This window comes from Triticum aestivum, chromosome 5B, assembly GCF_018294505.1.
Source record: "Triticum aestivum cultivar Chinese Spring chromosome 5B, IWGSC CS RefSeq v2.1, whole genome shotgun sequence".
NCBI classification, from domain to species: domain Eukaryota; kingdom Viridiplantae; phylum Streptophyta; class Magnoliopsida; order Poales; family Poaceae; genus Triticum; species Triticum aestivum.
The window spans coordinates 674,589,628-674,617,401 of NC_057807.1; the positions used below are offsets into that span (position 1 = coordinate 674,589,628).

At 43.9% G+C, this 27,774-nt stretch overlaps 1 protein-coding gene across 1 annotated transcript in view; it reads right to left on the minus strand.

The window, feature by feature from the left end:
• Positions 1 to 360: 360 nt before the first annotated feature.
• LOC123115253 (pumilio homolog 24) overlaps positions 361 to 27,774 on the minus strand; it is a 154,951-nt gene continuing 127,537 nt past the window's right edge. Inside the window, exons 2-9 of the mRNA XM_044536460.1 lie at positions 5,820 to 5,891; positions 5,546 to 5,596; positions 5,400 to 5,447; positions 1,988 to 2,122; positions 1,679 to 1,753; positions 1,282 to 1,571; positions 814 to 942; positions 361 to 688 (exon numbers count right to left, since the gene is read on the minus strand). Coding sequence (XP_044392395.1) covers positions 361 to 688; positions 814 to 942; positions 1,282 to 1,571; positions 1,679 to 1,753; positions 1,988 to 2,122; positions 5,400 to 5,447; positions 5,546 to 5,596; positions 5,820 to 5,891 — 1,128 coding nt within the window. The remainder of the gene's footprint in view (positions 689 to 813; positions 943 to 1,281; positions 1,572 to 1,678; positions 1,754 to 1,987; positions 2,123 to 5,399; positions 5,448 to 5,545; positions 5,597 to 5,819; positions 5,892 to 27,774) is intronic.

The window sequence follows — 27,774 nt, forward strand, 5'->3', positions numbered from 1 at the left end:
GGTAGTATTCACATTGCTCTGCCTTGTCAAAAGTTACTCTCTTGTTGGCATAGTTACATTCCACCTCCACATTGCGCACCACGTGTCATGAACACCGAAGAAAAGAACCATTTATTTTTGGTGATTAACCATTGTAAGCATACCAGAGCCGCTGTGCAGCATGGAACGTGTCCCTGTAGCATCTGGGCCGCCCATGCTCGCTGTAATAAACGCAACTGATGATATAGAGAAAAAAAGCAAAGGCTAATCGCACCATCACCATTCATGTATGCATCAGTGCCCAAAGGGAAAGAAAACAAGTGCAACACCAGAGATTGACGATTTGTCCATGGCAAAACATCAGTGCAATCTGATTCATAATTAGATCAACATCAGTTTGTGTCGTACATGCATTGAGGATGAGGTTGCTGCATCGGCATGGTCCATCTCGAGATGATTAACCAGGGCCTGGTGGTTTGCCTTCACCTTTGCAGCATGGTAGGATGATTGGCTAATGGCGTGAGCAAGCAGACCACTGTAACGGTATTCCTGCTTCTTCTGGGGGCAGAACGGGCATGTAAACCTGTCGGTGCCAAACCTCACCACAAGCTTGCCAGACTTCATATCCATGTATGCTTTTTTAGCATAGTCGCCAATATCCGTATCCTTTGGCTCTGACCACTCGTCGGAACTACACTCCATGGCAGACCTGAAAATATGGCAACAAGGGTAAGTTCATTGCTAGTTGCGAGCCGCATGAGGTTCCATTGACGACTAGCAATGAGGTTCCATTGCTAGTTGCCTAGTTGCGCTGGCAATGGCAAGAAAACTCACTTCTCCTCCTCTGCTTTATGTTCCTGAGGCTTCAGTATGCCACCGTCGATGAGCGGTTGCAACTCGGATTTCGCAAGATCCTTCACCCTGGAACCTGGAGATTCCAGATAGGCAGCCACCACCCTAGAGCTGCAGCAACCAACAAGTTCAAAAGAATATCAGCGCATGATTCCTTTGTTTTTCCTTCAGTACCACCTAAGCAGTACAATGTGGTATGTAAATTGCAACCGACAGTTCGCATTTGCATGGTTCCGTGCCAGAACCATGACTTGGTTTCGACATCTTATGAGTTTCAACACTAGCCTACCCTACTTGCTTGGGACTGAAAGGCTTTGCTGTTGTTGTTGTTGTTGTTGTTGTTGTTGTTGTTGTTGTTGTTGTTGTTGTTGTTGTTGCATTTGCATGGTTCACAAATTTGATGAACAGATTATAGAACTGACATATCGATATTGAGTCATTTTGAGGTACCTGAATCCATCTGCATATAACTTGCATTTCCCTTGGAGGGCTTTTTTCCAGAGGGTAGCAGCAAATGCAGGGCAATCAAGTATCATTCTTCTGATTATGGGGCTGGAGTGGTAGTTATCAAAGGGGTGCTCATCAATATAATCTGTCCTCGGGCGCGCTGCGTCACAAGCTATAGCATTGTGAAGTACGTGGATCCTGTCAGTGACCCCCTCCAAGAAGTTATTTTTTCCACCTACAGCAACCTTTGAAATTGGCAATTCAGAACCTCCATAAGCATAACAGCAGTACCTCTTACAAAGAAAAAATATGTGCAATCATGACGCTCTTCAATAATCGATTACTCATTTGTATTAAGAGTCATTTGTATTAAGCGTAGACCATGGACAAAGGAGATTACCTCATATAGTACATCTTTCCCAAAGTTTGTTCTAAGTAACTCTCCAACATTTTCAATGCAAGTCTCAATGAGAACCTGCAAAGGAAAAAAGAACACCTGCATTATTGCTGGGATTAGGGGTTACATGACTGGGAGCATAGCAATGTTGGGATCGGGGGTGTTATGTGACTGATGTGAGCTTAGTAATGTTGCGATTAGGTGTTCTTTGACAAATGGTCACCCTCAAATCATGGTATATATTACACATGCTCCGAGAGAAATGTCGTTAAATAAATAAATCAAAAGTTAAATACATGCTTTGAGTATCACCTCATAAAGCTCGCTTTTCACCAACAGTTCTTGCTGCCGTTTAATCAGGTCCTTGCTATCAGATGCAACCAGTGTGTCTTCTGAACCCCCATGTTCTTTATCAGCTACATCATCCAACTTACTATCCAAGTTAACCTGAAACGGAAAAGGCAAAATTCAGGGGGCCTGTTTCTCTTCAAAGTACTTAAGAATTAATAGAACAGGTAACTTGCCTTTGAAACAAGGGAAGGCACGTTGTAATTCAGAAAAACCAAATCAGACGGAGTCAGATAACGTGAGCAAAGTGGGTGAAATAGCTGCAGCAATGGGCGTCTCCCGTTCTGTTCCAACAAGGAGCTCCATCATAAATAGTCTCATGTGCATATAACTAACAAATAAAAATAATCACATCAGAAGCTTGGAATTCCTTTTTTCTATATACTCCTATAAAAATTTCAGTTGGTGATGTTGGTATGCCTGCCATCTATGATTTCAGACCATTGGATTTCCATCCAACGCATGCAAAGGCAAGGCATGGCAATTTTGCAAAAACACGCCCGCCACCCCACCCAAATTTTCACAGAACTACTTGTTCTTTCCGGTCTAACCCCATCCCTGCCCAACTCAAACCGCGCACCTCCTCTACGCCTAGGACTCTGTATCCATCGATGCCTAGAACCTTCCCCGCCGCTGGCCCCTCCCACCGGCCACCTGAGCGCCAATGCCCCCCCTCCATCTAGCTGCCACCCACCTCTCGACGCCGCCTACGACGGACAACGTCCCCGTTCTTCTGCGCCTCCGCCCCTAGCTCACCCCATCCAAACCCTACCGTCGTCGTCCCGAGCAAGCCGCCGAACCTATGCACGAGATACTCGATTTTTCTGCCCTCTGTACACGAGGGTGCCAAGCTGACGAATCTGGTTCCAAGTTGAGCTCATCTGGCAGCTGCCTTGATCTGGTGGCACCACCACCACTCCATGAAAGGTGCTCGACACTTAGCCTAGGTGTCTCGTGCGAGGATACACATCCCGTGGATCCAGTGGAGATGGCCCCAATCCCAGCGTCAGCTTGTCTCGCCGCTGCCCCGAGCTCGCCTACAGGCCGCCAGCACTCCTCTGATTAGGAGTCACTCATGTGGCCGGACAACCAGGTTGCAGGCCTCTAGGTGTTATATTCATGCAATTAAATTTGTGCGCTCTTGCTGCACAGTGGTGAAGACCTCCTCACTTGTACCAAAAGGTCCTGGGTTCGAACCAGCCTCTCTGCATTGCACTTTGCAGGGGTTAGACTAGGTTCCTATAAACCCTCGCCAGACCCCACCTTGTGTGGGAGCTTCTATGCACTGGGTCTGTCCTTCTCTTTTTTTTTTTTTTTGCTGAGCTGATATATAGCAGTCCATTGTTTCTCTCTGAATATGTGTATATCAAGAAGCAACTACAGAGATCAGTTTTGTTCCCTGAATTATGTGTATACGGGGCAGCAACTACAAGACAATGGATAATGTGTACTCCCTCTGTAAAGAAATATAAGAGCGTCTGCACTCCCTCATTAAAGTAGTGGTCTAAACGCTCTTATATTTCTTTACATAGGGAGTACTTAGCAATTTATTATGCATTAAAAGAATATATTTTTGTTCCAAAATCTGATGTCTATTTGTGCTTCTTCTGTAACAGACACTTCGAGCAGACATGATTGCATTTGTTTGTTATGGAAGTACCAGTTAGTGCAAATGTTTAATGATTATACAGCTAAGAATTTGGATGTACACATGCTTTACTTGCTGGTAAGAAATACATACGATTTATTCGACTGCTTGAGATTTCAATCTGAACGAATGGAGCTTGCCATCCTTTGAAGAGCAGTCTAACTATTTGTATGATTTTGGAGGTTCAGATGACAGACAAAAAAATTGCATGGTGATTTATATGCAAAGTTATAATTTTTGTTATGGTTAGTGATAACCTTTGAGCATTCTTGTTGTCTCTGATTTGGTGATAGCAAACTACTGCATAAGACTGCCCCACCATTTTGATGTGTGTAGGGCTCGCTCAGCATTCTTGTTCTTCTGAATTTTCTCAGAGAGTTTTGCATTGTAGGGCTCGCTCAACTACTTCTGAGTTTTGGGGTGGCAGCAACAAAGGCGAGGTGCATGATTGTGACATGAGATGGGCGTACGGGGGAAATGCAGTTACCGGCAAGGTGTTGCGTCGCGGTCTGCAGGGACGACTATGTGGCATCCATTTGCACATTAACTAATGTATGACATAGGTGAGGATGATATGATTTTCTTGGTCAGTAGTCATCTTCTGTCAGATTACAAGATCTACATGTATTCCAGCACCTCATATCATACAGAACTATTCTGAAGTGATTATGCTTGATCTTCTAAACCAGATGGTATTTAAAAGAAGTAATTCACACCAAGGAAGATAATTGTAATTAGCATCAGCATGAGAAACAAATTGAAGATAACTGAAATATGTAAGTCAGAAGTTACTGATCTTACTAAGCATAGACTTTCTGGCTGGGAAAAAAGTATTTTTATGTTTTTCTCAAGTAGCAGGCAGGAGGTGGCTTTGATTTTCATCGTGTTACAGTCAAATCTTGTTGTATCTAATGTAAGAAGAGGGTGAAAGTTTGTTCAATTAAGTAGTACTCCCTCCATCCCATAATATAAGGTTTTATTACATCCAATATATGAGTATATTGGATTTAATAAGATCTTATATTATGGGACGGAGGGAGTAATATATATATGCAAGAAACAATGCCTGCCAGAAGACTTGCCTCCAGTGGACTATTGTATGTTGAGCATTTGTTTGAGATGTAACATAATAATCCAAGGCAGCTATCTGACAAGGGAAACACCGTGTGTCTACCTTTTGTGTACCAATATATATGTGTACATGTTTCAGACTGTAAAACATGGTCATTGATAATTTTGTTATTAAGCAATGCTTGTTGGAGATGACAAATCAAAAAGATTACGCCCCATTATTAGAGTTGAGTGGATTGGGGCGTACGGTGCACTGAGAGAGCCAAACAGAGGTTGAAAGTAGGACTCATTTCCTATGCTTGGGAGTGAGCTGTTTTGTAGCAAAGTTAGATACTCTGTTTATTTTAGCGAGGGGAGATACTCTGTTTTTAGATGGAAGGTACTCTGCTTGTGGAAGATACTCTGTTTTTAGATGGAAACTTAATAACATTGGGTTGCGTTCTTTGTTGATTTTCTGCGATGGAACTTCTTGACAACATGTTTCTTGTGTCGAGGTCCGTATGCTTCATGAGATGATTGATTTTAAGAATAAAAAATATTCATGTGTCATCATTCATTGGTAATGTAGTGAACAAGAAAGACTTGACTGTGCTCTAGGAATGGTGCCAACCCTAAAAAAAATTGTTTCGTCGCAATGCACGGGCATTTAGCTAGTACCTTGTCAAATATGAGTTCCTTTAACTGCTTTGTCAGCTCATCTACAACCTACAAAATATTGAAAGCAAGCTATAAGCATTGTCTCTTCAGATTGCCTGTAATGGAGCATAGCACTTGCTTCAAGCAAAACATTGGTGCTGGCTAACCTCAGTATAAAGTTCTGTGTCATCAACAATTGAGAGAAGACAAATAACGAACTGGACGAAAAAAGACATGTTAGTTGAGGATTGATCACTTGGAAGCATAAAACTATCTGACATTACTGTGCACTGGGAGAATGTTTGTATAGGTTAAAGCATACAATTCACACAGTACGATCATATTTAAACATTAAAATATACTACCTCTGTGACTTAATATAAGACGAAAACGTCTTACATTTTGATACAAAGGGAGTTTACATATATAGACATCACTTACAAGGCATCCATAACCATTGAGAGCAAGCTTCATAATCTGCCCCTTCAAGCATTTGATAATCCTCTTCCTATCCTGAAATGCATTGCCGTGTTAAATGGCAAAAGCACACTGGAAATAAGCGAGAAGGAAAATACTTCTGAACATGCAGCGTGAGGCACTAACTAATGCACGGTTCAATTTGCATGACTATTTAGTATCTCTGGAATCTAAGAAGTTAATAAATAAACATCGGATAAAATAGATGAGTGGGCAAAGATAAACCAAGTGATCGTTCTGAAATCTGTCTCTTAAGATACACTAAGAAAACGGAAAAAGAAAAAAAAACAGACAATGTATCTTCTCACGGCCATGCTTGAGGCAAACAAGCCCTAATTTTAATCCTTCCTTCGTCTGCATGATCCGAATGAGAAGTGGTTCCGAAGATCTTTTCTCCTTCTCTTTTGATTTTGTTGATAATCTATCGAGACCTGATAGTTTATGTACGGCATATGTCCCCCTAGTAAGATGGGGGACTAACTGATGAATCATGTCCAAGGCTGATGTCTACGAAACACATGCATATATTAGATAGTGTTATAAGGTGAAGAAACATTTCACCAAAAAAGGAGAGCTTTGTTATAAAGATAGGCCAATCACGTCAATAAAACACATTTACCTTGTCCGCTATTATTAAGTACTCCAATTAATGCCACGCCCGCTCCAATGGATTCCCGTGGCAGCCCGTTGGATGGCCGCCAAGCGTCATCATCTCCTGACTTATGTGTGAGCATGCCAGGAGGTGTCGTGTGAGCAGGCATGGGAGTATGGGCAGATGGCAAGCGTATGAGTAGGTCGTGGCAGCGTTTCTCATCGGGATACGCACCCCTTGACCGCCCGCCTATCGCCTCCCCAACTGCCTCCTTAATCACGCTTGTGGCAGCCTATAAGAGGTTGTTGGCTGCCCCTTTCTCACTTCAATCCTCTCTTCGGCGCCTCCCATCCCCTCTTGAATAACCCACTTCATCGTTAATGGCAAACCCAGAGTGTTGGGAAATGTAGCATGCAATTTTAAAAAAATTCTACGCTCACGCAAGATCTATCTAGGAGATGCATAGCAAGGAGAGGGGGAGAGTGTGTCCACGTACCCTCGTAGACCGAAAGCAGAAGCGTTAGCTTAACATGGTTGATGTAGTCGAACATCTTCTCGATTCAACCGATCAAGCACTAAACGTACGACACCTTCGAGTTCGGCACACGTTCAGCTCGATGACGTCCCTCAAACTCTTGATCCAGCAAAGTGTCGAGGGAGAGTTCCGTCAGCACGATGGCGTGATGACGGTGATGGTGAAGTGATTCGTGCAGTACTTTGCCTAAGCACTGCGTGAATATGACCAGAGGCGTAAACTGTGGAGGGGGGCGCCGCACACGGCTAACAATGTTTGATGTGTGTTCTAGCGGTGCCCCCCCCCCCACACATATATATATATATATATATATATATATATATATATATATATATATATATATATATATATATATATATATATATAGGTTGGAGGGGAGGAGAGGCAACCAAGGGGGCGCCCCAAGTAGGAGGAATCCTACTTGGGGTCCTCCCAATTCGGCCTCCCCCCTTTCCTATTCCTATTCAGAGTAGGAAGGGAAGAGGGGGAAGGGGGAATCCTATTCCCTTTTTCCTTTCCTTCTTCCCCTTTTCTTATGGGGGGCGCACCAGCCCCTTTGTGGCTGCTACATTTCCCAACACTTGGCCCATAAGGCCCATATCTTTTGCCGGGGGAACCCGGAACCCCTTCCGGTGACCCGATAAGTACCCGGTGCATCCTGAAACACTTCCGGTGTCCGAATACCATTGTCCTATATATCAATCTTTACCTCTCGACCATTTCGAGACTCCTCGTCATGTCCGTGATCTCATCCGGGACTCTGAACAACATTCGGTCACCAAATCACATAACTCATATAATACAATATCGTCATCGAACGTTAAGCGTGCGGACCCTACGGGTTCGAGAACTATGTAGACATGACTGAGACACCTCTCCGGTCAATAACCAACAGTGGAACCTGGATGGTCATATTGGTTCCCACATTTTCTACGAAGATCTTTATGGTCGTACCATAATGACAACATACGTTATCCCCTTTGTCATCGGTATATTACTTGCCCGACATTCCATCGTTGGTATCTTCATACCTAGTTCAATCTCGTTACCGGCAAGTCTCTTTACTCGTTTCGCAATGCATCGTCCCGTAATTAACTCATTAGTCATATTGCTTGCAAAGCTTATCATGATGTGCATTACCAAGAGGGCCTAGAGATACCTCTTTGATACTCGGAGTGACAAATCCTAATCTTGATCTATGCCAACCCAACAAACACCTTCGGAGATACCTGTAGAGCATCTTTATAATCACCCAGTTACGTTGTGACATTTGATAGCACAAAAGGCATTCCTTCAGTATCCGGGAGTTGGATAATCTCATAGTCGAAGGAATATGTATATGACATGAAGAAAGCAATAGCAATAAAACTGAACGATCAATATGCTAAGCCAACGGATGGGTCATGTCCATCACATCATTCTCCGAATGATGTGATCCCGTTCATCAAATGATAACACATGTCTATGGTTAGGAAACTTAACCATCCTTGATTAACGAGCTAGTCTAGTAGAGGCTTACTAGGGACACAGTGTTTTGTCTATGCATCCACACATGTATCAAGTTTCCGGTTAATACAATTCTAGCATGAATAATAAACATTTATCATGATATAAGGAAATATAAAATAACAACTTTATTATTGCCTCTAGGGCATATTTCCTTCACGGAGCTCCCCTCATCTTCAATTTTGGGGATGAAGAGGAGGAGGAGCACCCCCACTACTCCCCTTATGGGCAAAGATGGACCTGGCCCTCGAGGAAGTTACGCAGGTGGAGCAGCAGATTTGGGCCCCCGTGCATGTTGTCATGGACGAATGGTCGGGCTAGGACAATGATGTCAAGGGGCATTTCCACGCCATCCAGTCCAGCATTGTCTCAATCCCCACATTCTACCATGGCGGTGGCGGTGACCATAGTCGTGCCAGTGGTGGTGACCGAAACTAATAGTTGTGGTCATGGTCATAGCCATAGTTATCATTAGCATAATTTGTTATTAGGTGTTCTATGAATGTAGGTTGCAGTGCGACAAATTTTATGTTCCTCTTTACAATGAAATCAATTGTGTTCATATGAATTTCCCGCCCCCATTCATGCAATAAGCTTTGTTTGCCTGAATTTTGATTTTGATTTTGCGGGGCAAAAACCTATGACAAAATGACATGTGAGTCCTATTTTTCATGGAAAATATGGAGGTCGCACTATGGTGAATTTGTGTTTGAGCACAGCTATCGCGACCTCCATATCCATATGGAGTGCGCTCCATGTGGCTGATGGCAATCGCCCATATGAAAATTTTGCTAGAGTTGCTCTAAGGTATACATTTGCCTTGAGCATTTCACTTGAGGTCGATGATGATGTTAATGCTTGCCTCAAGATGAAATCCTATCTTGATCATGGCCACTTGTAAAGTTTTTAATTAGCTCCCTATAATCTTTTATGAGGGAGCATTATCTTGTATAACATCGTCAAATGTAACAATCATTCCTAGATGGAACTTCAAGCTTCAAGTACATTTTCATTCATTTAAGTCCATCAAATGCTTGACCTTCTTAGCCTACATGATCATCTCCACATGATGTCATTCTCACATGGACTATATGAAATTTTCCTTTTGAACCAAGCCAGTGAGTGATACTTAACCCACACATGCATACCAAACATATAGCACATGCCTTCATACACAAAACATGATTTACAATTGCTTACCATGCTGAAAGATCATGTGATCCCACATGGTACATGATTTACGCTCGTGAGTTGACCAACAAGGCTCCAATCCTCTGCAATCATCTTAGTAAAGTCCCATGTTAAAAAGCTCAAAAAATAAGGTGCTCTCAACCTAGTCATTTGCAGGTTGAAGTTATAGACCCAGTCAGTCTAGCTAGTTGAATTAGTCCAGACAGTCAAATGATTCAATTCATGGGGGGTTTAGGCCTCATGGTCGAACCGGGACAGTCTGAAGAGTGCCTAGATAGTTGGGCTTGAACCCAAGAGCACCCGGACATACGCCCAAACAGTCAGTCATGGCATCACCCCACGACCTAGACATAGCCCGATCCCTAGGCCCCGGACAGTGTGACTCAATTGCTTGGACAATCCAACTTGAAATTGAGAGTTGTTGGAGATAAGCTTGGACAGTCTACTAAGTGCTTTCTAGAAGGTTCCCAAATTTACACACCTGAAAATTTCTGGTCGACTGAAGGTAATCCTTTGGCTGCATTGGCCACTGAGATTCACATTGACATCATTTTTGTCATCCCTCGATCTCCTCTTCTTTGCCAAAATCACCAAAGAGACACATCACTTAAATCGTTTGCACCAAGAATTTATCAACCATCAATTCTTCTCTCTAAGAATTCTCTCAAGATCTTGATGCATATCTTGTTGGTATCCATTCATAATCCATGAAATATCTTCCCGCGGATTTCTTCATATGTAACTCTACGAGCCGCTAGTTTATAGAAATTTTTTGACATTCATTACCAAAACCCAAAGCATATCATTACATAGGTGGCATTAATCCTCGGATCCATCCAAAAATCTTAGTGAAATCATTAGTATATAGGGATTGTCACTGATTACGAAAACCACACATGTGGGCTACATGCACTTTCAATCTCCCTCATTTTATTAATTGATTGACATCCCAATAAAAGGATTTATATAACAGAATTGAAACAAGTATTAAATTTATCTGAGAATAAATTGTATACTTGAGGTGGTTTTGATAGCATCAAATATCACAAAGATACTTGATGTTATCAAAACCGGATGTACTAGTATCGAAACACTACAAACACATTTGGAATTTTCTCTATATATGATTCTATGCGAGAAGCATTTATAGCATAAGTATATTCATGAATGACAACAACCACTTCTCCTAAATTCTATGAACTTCTCCCTCATGGGCATCAATTTAAAATGGAAGATAAAGTTGAAGGTCAATATTAGTATGAGTTCCTGTAGGAATGAAGTATGTCTACCAGAGGGGAGGGTGAATGGGAGTTTTAAATTTTCTTCAAAAAACTTAAATCTCTCAGAGCCCAGTAGCGGAATAAAGGATAAACAAGCTAAGAAGTGTTGGAAATATTCCCTAGAGGCAATAATAAAATGGTTATTATTATATTTCCTTGTTCATGATAATTGTCTATTGTTCATGCTATAATTGTATTGACCGAAAACCATAATACATGTGTGAATACATAGACCACAACATGTCCCTATTGAGCCTCTAGTTGACTAGCTCGTTGATCAACAGATGGTCACGGTTTCCTGACTATGGACATTGGATGTCATTGATAATGGGATCACATCATTATAAGAATGATGTGATGGACAAGACCCAATCCTAAGCATAGCACAAGATCGTGTAGTTCGTTTGCTAAAGCTTTTCTAATGTCAAGTATCATTTCCTTAGACCATGAGATTGTGCAACTCCCGAATACCGTAGGAATGCTTTGGGTGTACCAAACGTCACAACGTAACTGGGTGTCTATAAAGGTGCACTACATGTATCTCCGAAAGTGTCTGTTGGGTTGGCACGAATCGAGACTGGGATTTATCACTCCGTATGACGGAGAGGTATCTCTGGGCCCTCTCGGTAATGCATCATCATAATGAGCTCAATGTGACTAAGTAGTTGTCCACGAGATCATGCATTAAGGTACGAGTAAAATGACTTGCCAGTACGAGATTGAACGAGGTATTGGGATACCGACGATCGATTCTCGGGCAAGTAACGTACCGATTGACAAAGGGAATTGTATACGGGATTGCTTGAATCCTCGACATCATGGTTCATCCGATGAGATCATCGTGGAACATGTGGGAGCCAACATGGGTATCTAGACCCCGCTATTGGTTATTGGCCGGAGAGCTGTCTCGGTCATGTCTGCATGATTCCCGAACCCGTAGGGTCTACACACTTAAGGTTCGGTGACGCTAGAGTTGTTATGGGAAATAGTATGTGGTTACTGAATGTTGTTGGGAGTCCCGGATGAGATCCCGGACATCACGAGGAGTTCTGGAATGGTCCGGAGGTGAAGATTTATATATGGGAAGTCATCATACGGTCACCGAAAGTATTCGGGGGTTTGTAGGTATTGTACCGGGACCACCGAAGGGGTTCCGGGGGTCCACCAGGAGGGTCCACCTGCCCCATAGGTCCCTATGGGATGTATGTGGAAGGGAACCATCCCCTAAGTGGGCTGGGCGCCATCCCCCCTAGGGCCCATGCGCCTAGGGTTGGGGGGGGGGCTTAAAGGGGGCGCCCCCTTGTCTTGGGGGGCAAGCCCCCTCCCCTTGGCCGCCGTCCCCCTCTAGATCTCATCTAGAGGGGCCGACCCCCTTCCCCCTTCGCCCTATAAATAGAGGAAAGGAGGGAGGACAGCAGCACCTCATCCAAGGCGCAGCCCTCCCCCTCTCCAACACCTCTCCTCCTCCGTTTGAGCTTGGCAAAGCCCTGCCGGAGAACCGCTGCTCCACCACCACCACGCCGTCGTACTGCTGCTGGAGTTGTCTTCCCCAACCTCTCCCTCCTCCTTGCTGGATCAAGGCACAGGAGACGTCAATGAGCTGCACATGTGTTGAACGCGGAGGCGCCGTTGTTCGGTGCTATGATCAGAATCGACCGCTATCTGAATCGCTGCGTGTACGACTCCTCCAACCGCGTTCTTGCAACGCTTCCGTTTCACGATCTTCAAGGGTATGAAGATGCACTCCCCTCTCTCTCGTTGCTAGTCTCTCCATAGATTGATCTTGGTGATGCGTATAATTTTTTTAATTTCTGCAACGATCCCCAACATTGGCATAATGAGCTAGGTATATGCGTAGTTTCTATGCACGAGTAGAACACAAGTTGTTGTGGGCGTCGATTTTGTCAATTTACTTGCCGTTACTAGTCTTATCTTGATTCGGCGGCATCATGCGATGAAGCGACCCGGACCGACCTTACACGTACGCTTACGTGAGACAGGTTTCACTGACTAACATGCACTAGTTGCATAAGGTGGCTAGTGGGTGTCTGTCTCTCCCACTTTAATCGGATCGGATTCGATGAAAAGGGTCCTTATGAAGGGTAAATAGCAATTGGCATATCACGTTGTGGTTTTGGCGTAGGTAAGAAATGTTCTTGCTAGAAACCTATAGCAGCCACGTAAAAAACTTGCAACAACAACTAGAGGACGTCTAACTTGTTCTTGCAGCATATGCCGTGTGATGTGATATGGCCAAAAGGATGTGATGAATGATATATATGTGATGTATGAGATTGATCATGTTCTTGTAATAGGAATCACGACTTGCATGTCGATGAGTATGACAACCGGCAGGAGCCATAGGAGTTGTCTTAATTTATTGTATGACCTGCGTGTCATTGAATAACGCCATGTAATTACTTTACTTTATTGCTAAACCGTTAGCCATAGTAGTAGGCGTAATAGTTGGCGAGACAACTTCATGAAGACACGATGATGGAGATCATGATGATGGAGATCATGGTGTCATGCCGGTGACGATGATGATCATGGCGCCCTGAAGATGGATATCAAAAGGAGAAAAATGATATTAGCCATATCATGTCACTATTTGATTGCATGTGATGTTTATCATGTTTTTACATCTTATTTGCTTAGAACGGCGGTAGCATAAATAAGATGATCCCTCATAAAATTTCAAGAAAGTGTTCCCCCTAACTGTGCATCGTTGCAAAAGTTTGTTGTTTCGAAGCACCACGTGATGATCGGGTGTGATAGATTCTAACGTTCGCATACAACGGGTGTAAGCTAGATTTACACATGCAAAACACTTGGGTTGACTTGACGAGCCTAGCATGTACAGACATGGCCTCGGAACACAAGAGACCGAAAGGTCGAACATGAGTCGTATAGCAGATACGATCAACATGAAGATGTTCACCGATGATGACTAGTCCGTCTCATGTGATGATCGGGCACAACCTAGTTGACTCGGATCATGTATCACTTAGATGACTAGAGGATGTCTATCTGAGTGGGAGTTCATTAAATAATTTGATTAGATGAACTTAATTATCATGAACTTAGTCTAAAATCTTTGCAATATGTCTGGTAGATCAAATGGCCCACGCTAATGTTGCCCTCAACTTCAACGCGTTCCTAGAGAAAACCAAGCTGAAAGACGATGGTAGCAACTATACGGACTGGGTCTAGAACTTGAGGATCATCCTCATAGCTGCCAAGAAAGCATATGTCCTAGAAGCACCGCTAGGTGAAGCACCCATTTTCCCAGCAACTCAAGAAGTTATGAACGCCTGGCCGTCGCGTAGTGATGATTACTCCCTGGTTCAGTGCGGCATGCTTTACAGCTTAGAACCGGGGCTCAAAAAGCATTTTGAGCAGCACAGAGCATATGAGATGTTCCAAGAGCTGAAAATGGTTTTCCAAGCTCATGCACAGGTCGAGAGATATGAAGTTTCCGACAAGTTCTACAATTGTAAGATGGAGGAGAATAGTTCTGTCAGCGAGCACATACTCAAAATGTCTGGGTTGCACAACCGCTTGTCTCAGCTGGGAGTTAATCTCCCGGATGACGCGGTCGTTGACAGAATCTTCAATCGCTTCCACCTAGCTACAAGAGCTTTGTGATGAATTTCAATATGCAAGGGATGGAGAAAACCATTCCTGAGGTATATTCAATGCTGAAATTAGCGGAGGTGGAGATCAAAAAGGAACATCAAGTGTTGATGGTCAATAAAACCGCTAGTTTCAAGAAAGGCAAGGGTAAGAAGAACTTCAAGAAGGACAGCAAGGGAGTTGCTGTGCCCGGTAAGCCAGTTGCCGGGAAGAAGCCAAAGCATGGACCCAAACCTGAGACTGAGTGCTTTTATTGCAAGGGAAACGGTCACTGGAAGCGGAACTGCCCCAAGTACTTAGCGGATAAAAAGGCCGGCAACACCAAAGGTATATGTGTGATATACATGTTATTGATGTGTACCTTACTAGTACTCGTAGTAGCTCCTGGGTATTTGATACCGGTGCGGTTGCTCATATTTGTAACTCAAAACAGGAGCTGTAGAATAAGCGGAGACTGGCGAGGGACGAGGTGACGATGTGCGTCGGGAATGGTTCCAAGGTCGATGTGATCGCCGTCGGCACGCTACCTCTACATTTACCTACGGGATTAGTTTTAAACCTCAAAAATTGTAATTTAGTGCCAGCTTTGAGCATGAACATTGTATCTAGATCTCGTTTAATGCGAGATGGCTACTCATTTAAATCCGAGAATAATGGTTGTTCTATTTATATGAGAGATATGTTTTATGGTCATGCCCGGTGGTCAATGGTTTATTCTTATTGAATCTCGAACGTGATGTTACACATATTCATAGTGTCAATACCAAAAGATGTAAGGTTAATAATGATAGTCCCACATACTTGTGGCACTGCCGCCTTGGTCACATTGGTGTCAAACGCATGAAGAAGCTCCATGTAGATGGACTTTTGGAGTCTCTTGATTATGAATTATTTGACACGTGCGAACCATGCCTCATGGGCAAAATGACCAAGACTTCGTTCTTCGGAACAATGGAGCGAGCAACCAACTTATTGGAAATTATACATACTGATGTGTGCGGTCCAATGAGCGCTGAGGCTCGCGGTGTCTATCATTATGTTCTCACCCTCACTGATGACTTAAGTAGATATGGGTATGTCTACTTAATGAAACACAAGTCTAAGACCTTTGAAAAGTTCAAGGAATTTCAGAGTGAGGTGGAGAATCAAGGTGACAGAAAAATAAAGTTCTTACGATCAGATTGTGGGGGAGAATATTTGAGTCACGAATTTGGTATGCACTTAAGAAAATGTGGAATTGTTTCACAACTCACGCCGCCTGGAACACCTCAGCGTAACGGTGTGTCTGAACATCGTAATCGCACTCTATTGGATATGGTGCGATCTATGATGTCTCTTACCAATTTACTGCTATCATTTTGGGTATACGCTTTAGAGACAGCTACATTCACTTTAAATAGGGCACCGTCTAAATCCGTTGAGACGACACCGTATGAATTATGGTTTGGGAAGAAACCTAAGCTATCATTTCTAAAAGTTTGGGGATGCGATGCTTATGTCAAGAAATTTCAACCTGAAAAGCTCGAACCCAAGTCGGAAAATGCGTCTCCATAGGATACCCTAGGGAAACCATTGGGTATACCTTCTACCTCAGATCCGAAGGCAAGATCTTTGTTGCCAAAAACGGGTCCTTTCTGGAGAAAGAGTTTCTCTTGAAAGAAGTAAGTGGGAGGAAAGTAGAACTTGATGAAGTACTGCCTCTTGAACCGTAAAGTAGCGCAGCTCAGGAAGATGTTTCTGTGGTGCCTGCACCGGCTATAAAGGAAGTTAATGATGATGATCAAGGTACTTCGGATCAAGTTGCTACTGAACTTCGTAGGTCCACAAGGACACGTTCCACACCAGAATGGTATGGCAACCCTATCCTGTAAATCATGTTGTTAGACAACGGTGAACCTTCGAACTATGAAGAAGCGATGGTGGGCCTAGATTCCAACAAATGGCTTGAAGCCATGCAATCTGAGATAGGATCCATGTATGAAAACAAAGTATGGACTTTGACAGACTTGCCCGATGATCAGGGAGCGATAGAAAATAAATGGATCTTTAAGAAGAAGACAGACGCGGATGGTAATGTTACCATCTATAAAGCTCGACTTGTCGCTAAGGGTTATCGACAAGTTCAAGGGGTTGACTATGATGAATCATTCTCATCGTAGCGAAGCTGAAGTCCGTCCGAATCATGTTAGCAATTGCCGCATTCTATGATTATGAAATATGGCAAATGGACGTCAAAACGGCATTCCTTAACGGCTTCCTTAAGGAAGAATTGTATATGATGCAGCCGGAAGGTTTTGTCGATCCTAAGAATGCTAACAAGGTATGCAAGCTCCAGCGCTCCATCTATGGGCTTGTGCAAGCATCTCGGAGTTGGAACATTCGCTTTGATGAAATGATCAAAGCGTCTGGGTTTATGCAGACTTATGGAGAAGCCTGCATTTACAAGAAAGTGAGTGGGAGCTCTGTAGCATTTCTGATATTATATGTGGATGACATACTATTGATGGGAAATGATATAGAACTTTTGGAAGGCATAAAGGCCTACTTGAATAAGTGTTTTTCAATGAAGGACCTTGGAGAAGCTGCTTACATATTAGGCATCAAGATCTATAGAGATAGATTGAGACGCCTCATAGGTCTTTCACAAAGCACATACCTTGATAAGATATTGAAAAAGTTCAATATGGATCAGTCCAAGAAGGGGTTCTTGCCTGTATTGTAAGGTGTGAAATTGAACTCGGCTCAAAGCCCGACCACGGTAGAAGAGAGAGAAAAATTAGTGTCATCCCCTATGCCTCAGCCGGTCTATTATGTATGCCATGTTGTGTACCAGACCTGATGTAAACCTTGCTGTAAGTTTGGTAGGGAGGTACCAAAGTAATCCCGGCATGGAACACTGGACAACGGTCAAGAATATCCTGAAGTACCTGAAAAGGACTAAGGATATGTTTCTCGTTTATGGAGGTGATGAAGAGCTCGTCATAAAGGGTTACGTCGATGCTAGCTTTGACACAGATCTGGATGACTCCAAGTCACAAACCTGATACGTGTATATTTTGAATAGTAGGGCAGTAAGCTGGTGCAGTTGCAAGGAAAGCGTCGTGGCGGGATCTACATGTGAAGCGGAGTACATGGCAGCCTCGGAGGCAGCACATGAAGCAATCTAGATAAAGGAATTCATTACCGACCTAGGAGTTATTCCCAATGCGTCGGGACCGATGACTCTCTTCTGTGACAACACTGGAGCTATTGCCCTTACTAAGGAGCCCAGGTTTCACAAGAAGACTAGGCACATCAAGCGTCGCTTCAACTCCATTCGTGAAAATGTTCAAGATGGAGACATAGATATTTGTAAGTGCATATGGATCTGAATGTCGCAGATCCGTTGACTAAACCTCTTCCACGAGCAAAACATGATCAACACCAGAACTCTATGGGTGTTCGATTCATCACAATGTAGCTAGATTATTGACTCTAGTGCAAGTGGGAGACTGTTGGAAATATGCCCTAGAGGCAATAATAGAATGGTTATTATTATATTTCCTTGTTCATGATAATTGTTAATTCTTCATGCTATAATTGTATTGACCGAAAACCGTAATACATGTGTGAATACATAGACCACAACATGTCCCTAGCGAGCCTCTAGTTGACTAGCTCATTGATCAATAGATGGTCATGGTTTCCTGACTATGGACATTGGATGTCATCGTTAATGGGATCACATCATTAGGAGAATGATGTGATGGACAAGACCCAATCCTAAGCATAGAACAAGATGGTGTAGTTCGTTTTCTAAAGCTTTTCTAATGTCAAGTATCATTTCCTAGACCATGAGATTGTGCAACTCCCGGATACCGTAGGAATGCTTTGGGTGTACCAAATGTCACAATGTACCTGGGTGGCTATAAAGGTGCACTACTGGTATCTCTGAAAGTGTTTGTTGGGCTGGCACGAATCGAGACTGGGATTTGTCACTCCTTATGACGGAGAGGTATCTCTGGGCCCTCTCGGTAATGCATCATCATAACGAGCTCAATATGACTAAGTAGTTGGTCATGGGATCATGCATTACGGAACGAGTAAAATGACTTGCCGGTAACGAGATTGAACGAGGTATTGCGATACCGACTATCGAATCTCGGGCAAGTAACGTACCGATTGACAAAGGGAATTGTATACGGGATTGCTTGAATCCTCGACATCGTGGTTCATCCGATGAGATCATCGTGGAACATGTGGGAGCCAACATGGGTATCCAGATCCCACTGTTGGTTATTGGCCGGAGAGCTGTCTCGGTCATGTCTGCATGATTTCCGAATCCGTAGGGTCTACACGCTTAAGGTTCGGTGACGCTAGATTTGTTACGGGAAATAGTATGTGGTTACCGAATGTTGTTCGGAGTCCCGGATGAGATCCCGGACATCACGAGGAGTTCCGGAATGGTCCGGAGGTGAAGATTTATATATGGGAAGTCATCATACGGTCACCAGAAGTATTCAGGGGTTTGCCAGTATTGTACGGGGACCACGGAAGGGGTTCCGGGGGTCCGCCGGGAGGGTCCACCTGCCTCGTAGGGCCCTATGGGCTGTATGTGGAAGGGAACCAGCCCCTAAGTGGGCTGGGCGCCATCCCCCCTGTCGGTGTCAAAACCGGCGGATCTCGGGTAGGGGGTCCCGAACTGTGCGTTTAAGGCTAATGGTAACAGGAGGCGGGGGACACAATGTTTACCCAGGTTCGGGCCCTCTCGATGGAGGTAATACCCTACTTCCTGCTTGATTGATCTTGATGATATGAGTATTACAAGAGTTCGGGCCCTCTCTGATTGTTCTTGTCCTACGGACTAAACCCTCCGGTTTATATAGACACCGGAGGAGGCTAGGGTTACACAGAGTCGGTTACAGGGAAGGAAATCTACATATCCGAATTGCCAAGCTTGCGTTCCACGCAAAGGAGAGTCCCATCCGGACACGGGACGAATTCTTTAATCTTGTATCTTCATAGTCCAACAGTCCGGCATAAGCATATAGTCCGGCTATCCCAGGACCCCCTAATCCAAAACTCCCTCAGTAGCCCCTGAACCAGCCTTCAATGACGATGAGTCCGGCATGCTGATTATCTTCGGCATTGCAAGGCGGGTTCCTTCTCCGAATACTCCAAAATAGATCTTGAACACAAGAATCATGTCCGGCTCTGCAAAATAAATTCCACACACAACCGTAGAGAGTACAACATTTCACGAATCTAATCTGCTGACAGCTTTATTCACAGTGTGACATCACACCGTGGCCCGGTCATTATTCGAACCATTTTCTCAACCTGCTACTGCACATCTTGCGAGGCGGTTTTATTGGCACGTCCTGTCAAAGCAGAGATCGTGTCCCCTTATCACGGGATTCTCATCAATACGGGTGTGGGTAACCCAACCGCGCCATCAACACGGCGCTTGGGGAATAAGCGAGTCTTCAGGGCAAGTGGGGAGGCGCATAGTTTCTTCCGCCTTTATAAAGAGATAAGGATTCCCCTTTTTCACCCACGCCTAATTCTTCCTCTGCTCATCCATTCTCAAGCTCCAACGCCCAAGCTTTCACCTTCTCCGCAAAGTCATTCCAAGTGTCCATAGAGGGAGGCAAGTGGATGGCCTCCTCCGTCACGGAGGAGGACATCATGAAGCTTCGGGAGACCGGATACTTGTCCGCAAACATCGCTCGCCGGCTTCCGGCCGAAGGGCAGATCGTCCCTACCCCAAAACCCCAGGAAAGGGTAGTATTCCTCTCTCACTTCGTCCACGGACTGGGATTCCCCCTCCAACCATTCGTCCGTGGACTTATGTTTTACTACGGGCTGGACTTCCATGATCTGGCCCCCAACTACATCCTCAACATCTCGGCGTTTATCGTCGTGTGTGAGGCCTTCCTCCGCATCACGCCCCACTTCGGCCTATGGCTCAAGACCTTCAACATGAAGCCAAAGGTGGTGGGCGGCCAGCAAGCGGAGTGCGGGGGCGCCATGGTGGGCAAGATGCCCAATGTCACTTGGCCCGAGGGATCCTTTGTGGAGACCGTGAAGGAGTGGCAATCGGGGTGGTTCTACATCACCGAGCCACGCAACACCAACTGGGCGGCGACCCCGAATTTCGATCCGGCGTCCCCATGCGGCTCACCTCCTAGAAAGAGAAGGGCCTAGCTTGGGGCTCAACAGAAGAACTAACCGGACTTTAGTCCTGCGTCCAAAATATGATAGGCAAGAAGATCAAGCTCGTCAACATGGATCAGGTCATGCTCCTCCGCCAGATTCTTCCGTGTCAGAGACGGGCTTACAATCTATGGGAGTTCGACCCGGCCGAACACCAGACACTGCGAGAGCTCTTCGGCATGATGCACGAAAACATCTGGAAGGTGCTCTTCAAGGCCAACGAGGTCCCCACACCCATAACCAAAGATCGTGGACTCAACGCTAAACGCCGAGCCAATCCGGTGAGTTTTCATGTTTTGCAAGATACGCCTTTTACCAGCGCATCCGCGGGAGGAATCTAAGCCTCCATGCCAATTTTTACAGGACTGGGTAGCGATAGTGGAGCAGATCGATGATACGTCTCCAACGTATCTATAATTTTTGTTTGTTCCATGCTATTATATTACCTTTTTTGGATGTTTATGGGCTTTATTTTACACATTTATATCTTTTTTGGGACTAACCTACTAACCGGAGGCCCAAACCGTATTGCTGTTTTTTTTGCCTATTTTAGTATTTCAAAGAAAAGGAATATCAAACAGAGTCCAAACGGAATGAAACCTTCGGGAGCATGATTTTTGGAACGAACATGATCCAGAGGACTTGGAGTGCAAGTCAAGAAGCAGCCGAGGCGACCATGAGATAGGAGGGCGCCCCCCCTATAGGGTGCGCCCCCTGTCTCGTGGGCCCCTCGGGCGTCCACTGACATACTTCTTCCTCCTATATAAGCCTACGTACCCCGAAAACATCCAGGGAGTAGATGAAACACAATTTCCACCACTGTAACCTTCTGTATCCGCGAGATCCCATCTTGGTGCCTTCGTCGGCGTTCTGCCGGAGGGGGAATCGACCATGGAGGGCTTCTACATCAACACCCTTGCCCCTCTGATGAGTTGTGAGTAGTTTACCACAGACCTATGGGTCCATAGTTATTAGCTAGATGGCTTCTTCTCTATTTTTGGATCTCAATACAATGTTCTCCCCCTCTCTTGTGGAGATCTATTCGATGTAATCTCTTTTTGCGGTGTGTTTATCCAGATCCGATGAATTGTGGGTTTATGATCAAGTTTATCTATGAATAATATTTGAATCTTATCTGAATTCTTTTATGTATGCTTGAGTTATCTTTGCAAGTCTCTTCGAATTATCAGTTTGGTTTGGCCTACTAGATTGATCTTTCTTGCCATGGGAGAAGTGCTTAGCTTTGGGTTCAATCTTGTGGTGTCCTTACCCAGTGACAGAAAGGGTTTAAAGGCACGTATTGTATTATTGCCATCGAGGATAACAAGATGGGGTATATCATATTGCTTGAGTTTATCCCTCTACATCATGTCATCTTGCTTAATGCGTTACTCTGTTCTTATTAACTTAATACTCTAGATGCAGGCAGGAGTCGGTCGATGTGTGGAGTAATAGTAGTATATGCAGGCAGGAGTCGGTCTACTTGTCACGGACGTGATGCCTATATACATGATCATGCCTAGATAATCTCATAATTATTCGCTTTTCTATCAATTGCTCGATAGTAATTTGTTCACCCACCGTAATACTTATGCTATCTCGAGAGAAGCCACTAGTGAAACCTATGGCCCCCGGGTCTATCTCTTATCATATTTGCTTCCAATCTACTTTTATTTGCATCTTTACTTTTTGCATCTATATTATAAAATACCAAAAATATATTTATCTTATCATACTATCTCTATTAGATCTCACTTTCGCAAGTGGCCGTGAAGGGATTGACAACCCCTTTATTGCGTTGGTTGCGAGTTCTTTGTTTGTTTGTGTATGTGCGTGGGACTTTTGAGGAGCCTCCTACTGGATTGATACCTTGGTTCTCAAAAACTGAGGGAAATACTTACGCTACTCTGTTGCATCACCCTTTCCTCTTCAAGGAAAACCAACGCAAGCTCAAGACGTAGCAATCGACTGTCCGGCTCCGCTACCTGAAGATCAAGCATCGCCTCTTCTAACGAAGATGCTATTTCCGGCGCCCTATGATGTACCAGAGAAGAAGGCCAAGAAGACGGCCGCGGGGACCAGAGAAGGTCTCCGACACAAGGTCACGTCGGATGTGACGTCTGACGACACCAAGACGCCCTCCTCCTCCGAAGATGTGGAGGAGGAGGAGGAAATCCCTCCCCCCCCACCGGGGGGAGAAAGAAGAGGAAGGCCGCCACACATGGGGAGGCCGAGGTGTCCAAGAAGGAAAAAACCCTACTTCCAGACTACTCCGCCGCAACCGCCAACAACGGCGAGGAGTGGGAGCCCAGGGACAAGCCCCTGGCTAAGTCGTAAGTATCCGGACACAATAGTTTTTCCGGTATGTTCGCTTTATCGCTTTATTATCATGCCAAACGTGCACATCCAGTCCGGCCAAATCCAACATCGAGATATCCTCCTCTTTAGAGGGATCTCTGGGCACGTCAGTGATGAAAAGCGATTCGCTTCCGACCGCCTCTTCCCCCCCGGCCCGCGGACGACACCGAGGTGTTGTCTCGACGGATACCGTGCCAAGGGGAGAAAGTTCTGGGGATGCCCCAGACGAAATCCCAGTCGCCGGCCACATGGGGTGGAAAACCCCCCATGGACTCCGATAATGGGGGCCGCAACCAGTTTGGCCCCCAGCCGAATACGGCTCCAGAAACCCAAGTGGTTCCGGATTCAGGTAGGCAGCCTCTCTCTAAGGGGAATGAGCCGCCTGTACCGATGACCTCTGTCCATCAGAGGCACCGGACAACTTGCTGGAAGCGCTTCGCGGCGCTTCCCTTGATGAAGGACGCCGTACTCTTATGAGTACGGTGATTGAGAAGGTCCGGTCCACCAAAAGCAGATTGACCGAAGCCTGCGCCAGCCTCCTAACAGGCTTTGAGGTAAGTAATGAAATTGTAAGAGAATATCACAGCATAGACAGTAGCCCCTGATGTTCTGTTTGGTGTTCGGAAAGAAAAGCCGAACAGAGGATCAATTTAATGTTCGCAGGAGTCTAACAAAAGGTGTCTTATGTGAATAAGCAGGCAACGCTGCTGGCCGCGGCCGCTCGTACTACAGAGGTCTCTGGACTAAAGCAGGACCTGGAGCAGACCGAAGCAGAGCTCAGCCTCGTGAAGAGGCAGCTCGAGGAAAGTCAAGGTAAGCAATATTCCATTTATATATTTATAAAGGATAGATGGTTTTTACTGATGGAAGCCTCATGAACTTTTATAGGGGCCACGACCGAAGTGGTGGCCCTGAAGAAGGTGCTGGCCGAGGCCGAAGACAAAGCGGCCAAGGAACGCGCCAAGCGCGAGAAGCAAGAGGCCCGGGTCAACGAGGTCCAGCAATAGCTCCAGGATTTCGTTCAAAAATACGAGTCCTTGGAGCGTGACTTAAGACTCAAGAGATTTTTGGCGTTGGTTTCACGTCAGGGGGTCTCCGGGCTGCCCACGAGAAAGGGGGGCGTGCCCTAGGGGGGCACTCTCGTGGGCAAACCCGTGACTCTTTCGGCCCAACTCCGATGCTCTGTGGTCTTCTTTTGGTCCATAAAAAATCCTCAAATCTTGGCACATCAATTGGACTCCGTTTGGTATCCCTTTTCTGTAAAACACAAAAATAAGGAGAAAACAGAAACTGGCACTGGGCTCTAGGTTAATAGGTTAGTCCCAAAAATCATATAAAATGACATATAAATGCATATAAAACATCATAGATGGATAATATAATAGCATAAATACTTCATAAATTATAGATACGTTGGAGACGTATCATCCACCGACATACTTCTTCCTCCTATATAAGCCTACGTACCCCGCAAACATCCAGGGAGCAGACAAAACACAATTTCCACCACCATAACCTTCTGTATCCGCGAGATCCCATCTTGGAGCCTTCGTCGGTGTTCTGCCGGAGGGGGAATCGACCACGGAGGTTTACCCACCGTAATACTTATGCTATCTCGAGAGAAGCCACTAGTGAAACCTATGGCCCTCGGGTCTATCTCTTATAATATTTGCTTCCAATCTACTTTTATTTGCATCTTTACTTTCTGCATCTATGTTATAAAATACCAAAAATATATTTATCTTATCATACTATCTCTATTAGATCTCACTTTCGCAAGTGGCCGTGAAGGGATTGACAACCCCTTTATTGCGTTGGTTGTGAGTTCTTTGTTCGTTTGTGTAGGTGCGTGGGACTTTTGAGGAGCCTCCTACTGGATTGATACCTTGGTTCTCAAAACAGAGGGAAATACTTACCTACTCTGTTGCATCACCCTTTCCTCTTCAAGGAAAACCAACGCAAGCTCAAGACGTAGCAAGAAGGATTTTTGGCGCCGTTGCCGTGGAGGTCTCCGCTCAAGTCAAGACATACCAAGTACCCATCACAAACTCATCTCCCTCGCATTTACATTATTTTCCATTTGCCTCTCATTTTCCTCTCCCCCACTTCACCCTTGCCGGGTTTTTTCGCCCTCTCTTTCCCAATCTCCTCCTCTCTTTTTCGCTCGCCTTTTTCTGTTTGCTTGTGTGTTGGATTACTTGTTGCCATGGCGCAAGATAATACCAAATTGTGTGATTTCTCGAATACCAATAATAATGATTTCCTTAGTACTCCGATTGCTCCTCTTAATGATGTTGAGTCTTGTGAAATCAATGCTGTTTTGCTGAATCTTGTTATGAAAGATCAATTCGCCGGCCTTCCTAGTGAAGATGCCGCTACTCATCTAAACAACTTTGTTGATTTGTGTGATTTGTGTGATATGCGGATAACAATATTGTCAAATTGAAGTTATTTCCGTTTTCACTTAGAGATCGTGCTAAAGTTTGGTTTTCGTCTTTGCCTAAAAATAGTATTGATTCTTGGAACAAGTGCAAAGATGCTTTTATCTCTAGGTATTTCCTTCCTGCTAAGATTATCACTCTTAGGAATGATATTATGAATTTTAAACAACTTGATCATGAGCATGTTTCCCAATCTTGGGAAAGAATGAAATTGATGCTTCGCAATTGCCCTACTCATGGTTTGAATTTATGGATGATCATACAAAAAATTTATGCCGGTTTGAACTTTTCTTCTAGAAATCTCTTAGATTCGGCCGTGGGAGGCACGTTTATGGATATCACGTTAGGAGATGCTACAAAACTTCTTGATAATATTATGGCTAATTATTCTCAATGGCACACCGAAAGATCTTCTAGTAAAAAAGTGCATCCTATAGAAGAAATCAATGTTTTGAGTGGAAAGATGGATGAACTTATGAAGTTGTTTGCTACTAAAAATACTCCTCTTGATCCCAATGATATGCCTTTGTCTACTTTGATTGAGCATAATAATGAATCTATGGATGTGAATTTTGTTGGTAGGAATAGTTTCGGTAACAATGCTTATAGAGGATATTTTAATGCTAGACCGTTCCCTAGTAATTCCTCTAATAATTATGGAAATTCCTACAATAATTCTTACGGTAATTTTAATAATATGCCCTCTGATTTTGAGAATAGTGTGAAAGAATTTATGATTCCTCAAAAGAATTTTAATGCTTTGCTTGAAGAAAAATTGCTCAAAGTTGATGATTTGGCTAGGAACATTGACAGACTTTCGCTTGATGTTGATTCTCTTAAAATTAGATCTTCTTCTCCTAAGCATGATATCAATGAGTCTCTCAAATTAATGAGAATTTCCATTGATGAGTGCAAAGAAAGAACCACTAGATTGCATGCTAAAAAAGATAGCTTTATAAAAGCATGTTCTTCTAGTTTCCATGAAAATAATGATGAAGATCTTAAAGTTATTGATGCGTATCCTATTAGATCTATGTTTTGCAATATGAATCTTGATAATTATGGGACTGATGATGAGTCAACTTTGCCTAGAAGGCGTCCCAAGAATTTGGAGTTTTTAGATCTTGATGCTAAATTTGGTAAAAGTGGGATTGGAGAGGTCACAACTTTAAATAGCCTTGAAACCACTTTCTCGGACTTCAAGGAATTTGATTATGATAATTGTTCTTTAGAAGGCTGTATTTCCTTGTTTCAATCTGTTGTTAATTCTCCTCATGCTTATAGTCAAAATAAAGCTTTTACCAAACATATCGTTGATGCCTTGTTGCAATCTTATGATGAAAAACTTAATTTGGAAGTTTCTATACCTAGAAAACTTAATGATGAGTGGGAACCTACTATAAATATTAGAATTAAAGATCATGAGTGTTTTGCTTTGTGTGGATTGGGTGCTAGTGTTTCCACGATTCCGAAAACTTTATGTGATATTCTAGGTTTCCATGATCTTGATGATTGCTCTTTAAATTTGCACCTTGTGGATTCCACCATTAAAAAGCCAATGGGAAGAATCAATGATGTTCTCTTTGTTGCAAATAGAAATTTGGTGCCCGTAGATTTTATCATTCTTGATATAGATTGCAATCTTTCTTGCCCTATTATTCTTGGTAGACCTTTCCTTAGAACGATTGGAGCGATTATTGATATGAAGGAAGGGAATATTCGATTCCAATTTCCATTAAAGAAAGGCATGGAGCACTTTCCAAGAAAGAAAGTCAAATTACCTTATTAATCTATCATGCGTTCTACTTATGAATTGAGTGCCAAAGATGGCACTACTTAGATCTATCTTCGCTTTTATGCCTAGCTAGGGGCGTTAAACGATAGCGCTAGTTGGGAGGCAACCCAATTTTCTTTGTGTTTTTTGTTTTTGTTCCTGTTTAGTAATAAATTTTGCATCTACCGTATGTTTAGATGTGTTTTTATCTTTTAATTAGTGTTTGTGCCAAGTAGAACCTATAGGATAACCTATGATGATAGTTGATTTGATTCTGCTGAAAAACAGAATAACCTATGAGCTATATTTTTATTCGCGACATGATATGTGTTTTGCTTGGAGCGTCGTGTATTATATTAGTCTTTGCTTTTTAGTTTTCCACAATCATTCTTGCTGTACACACCTTTTGGG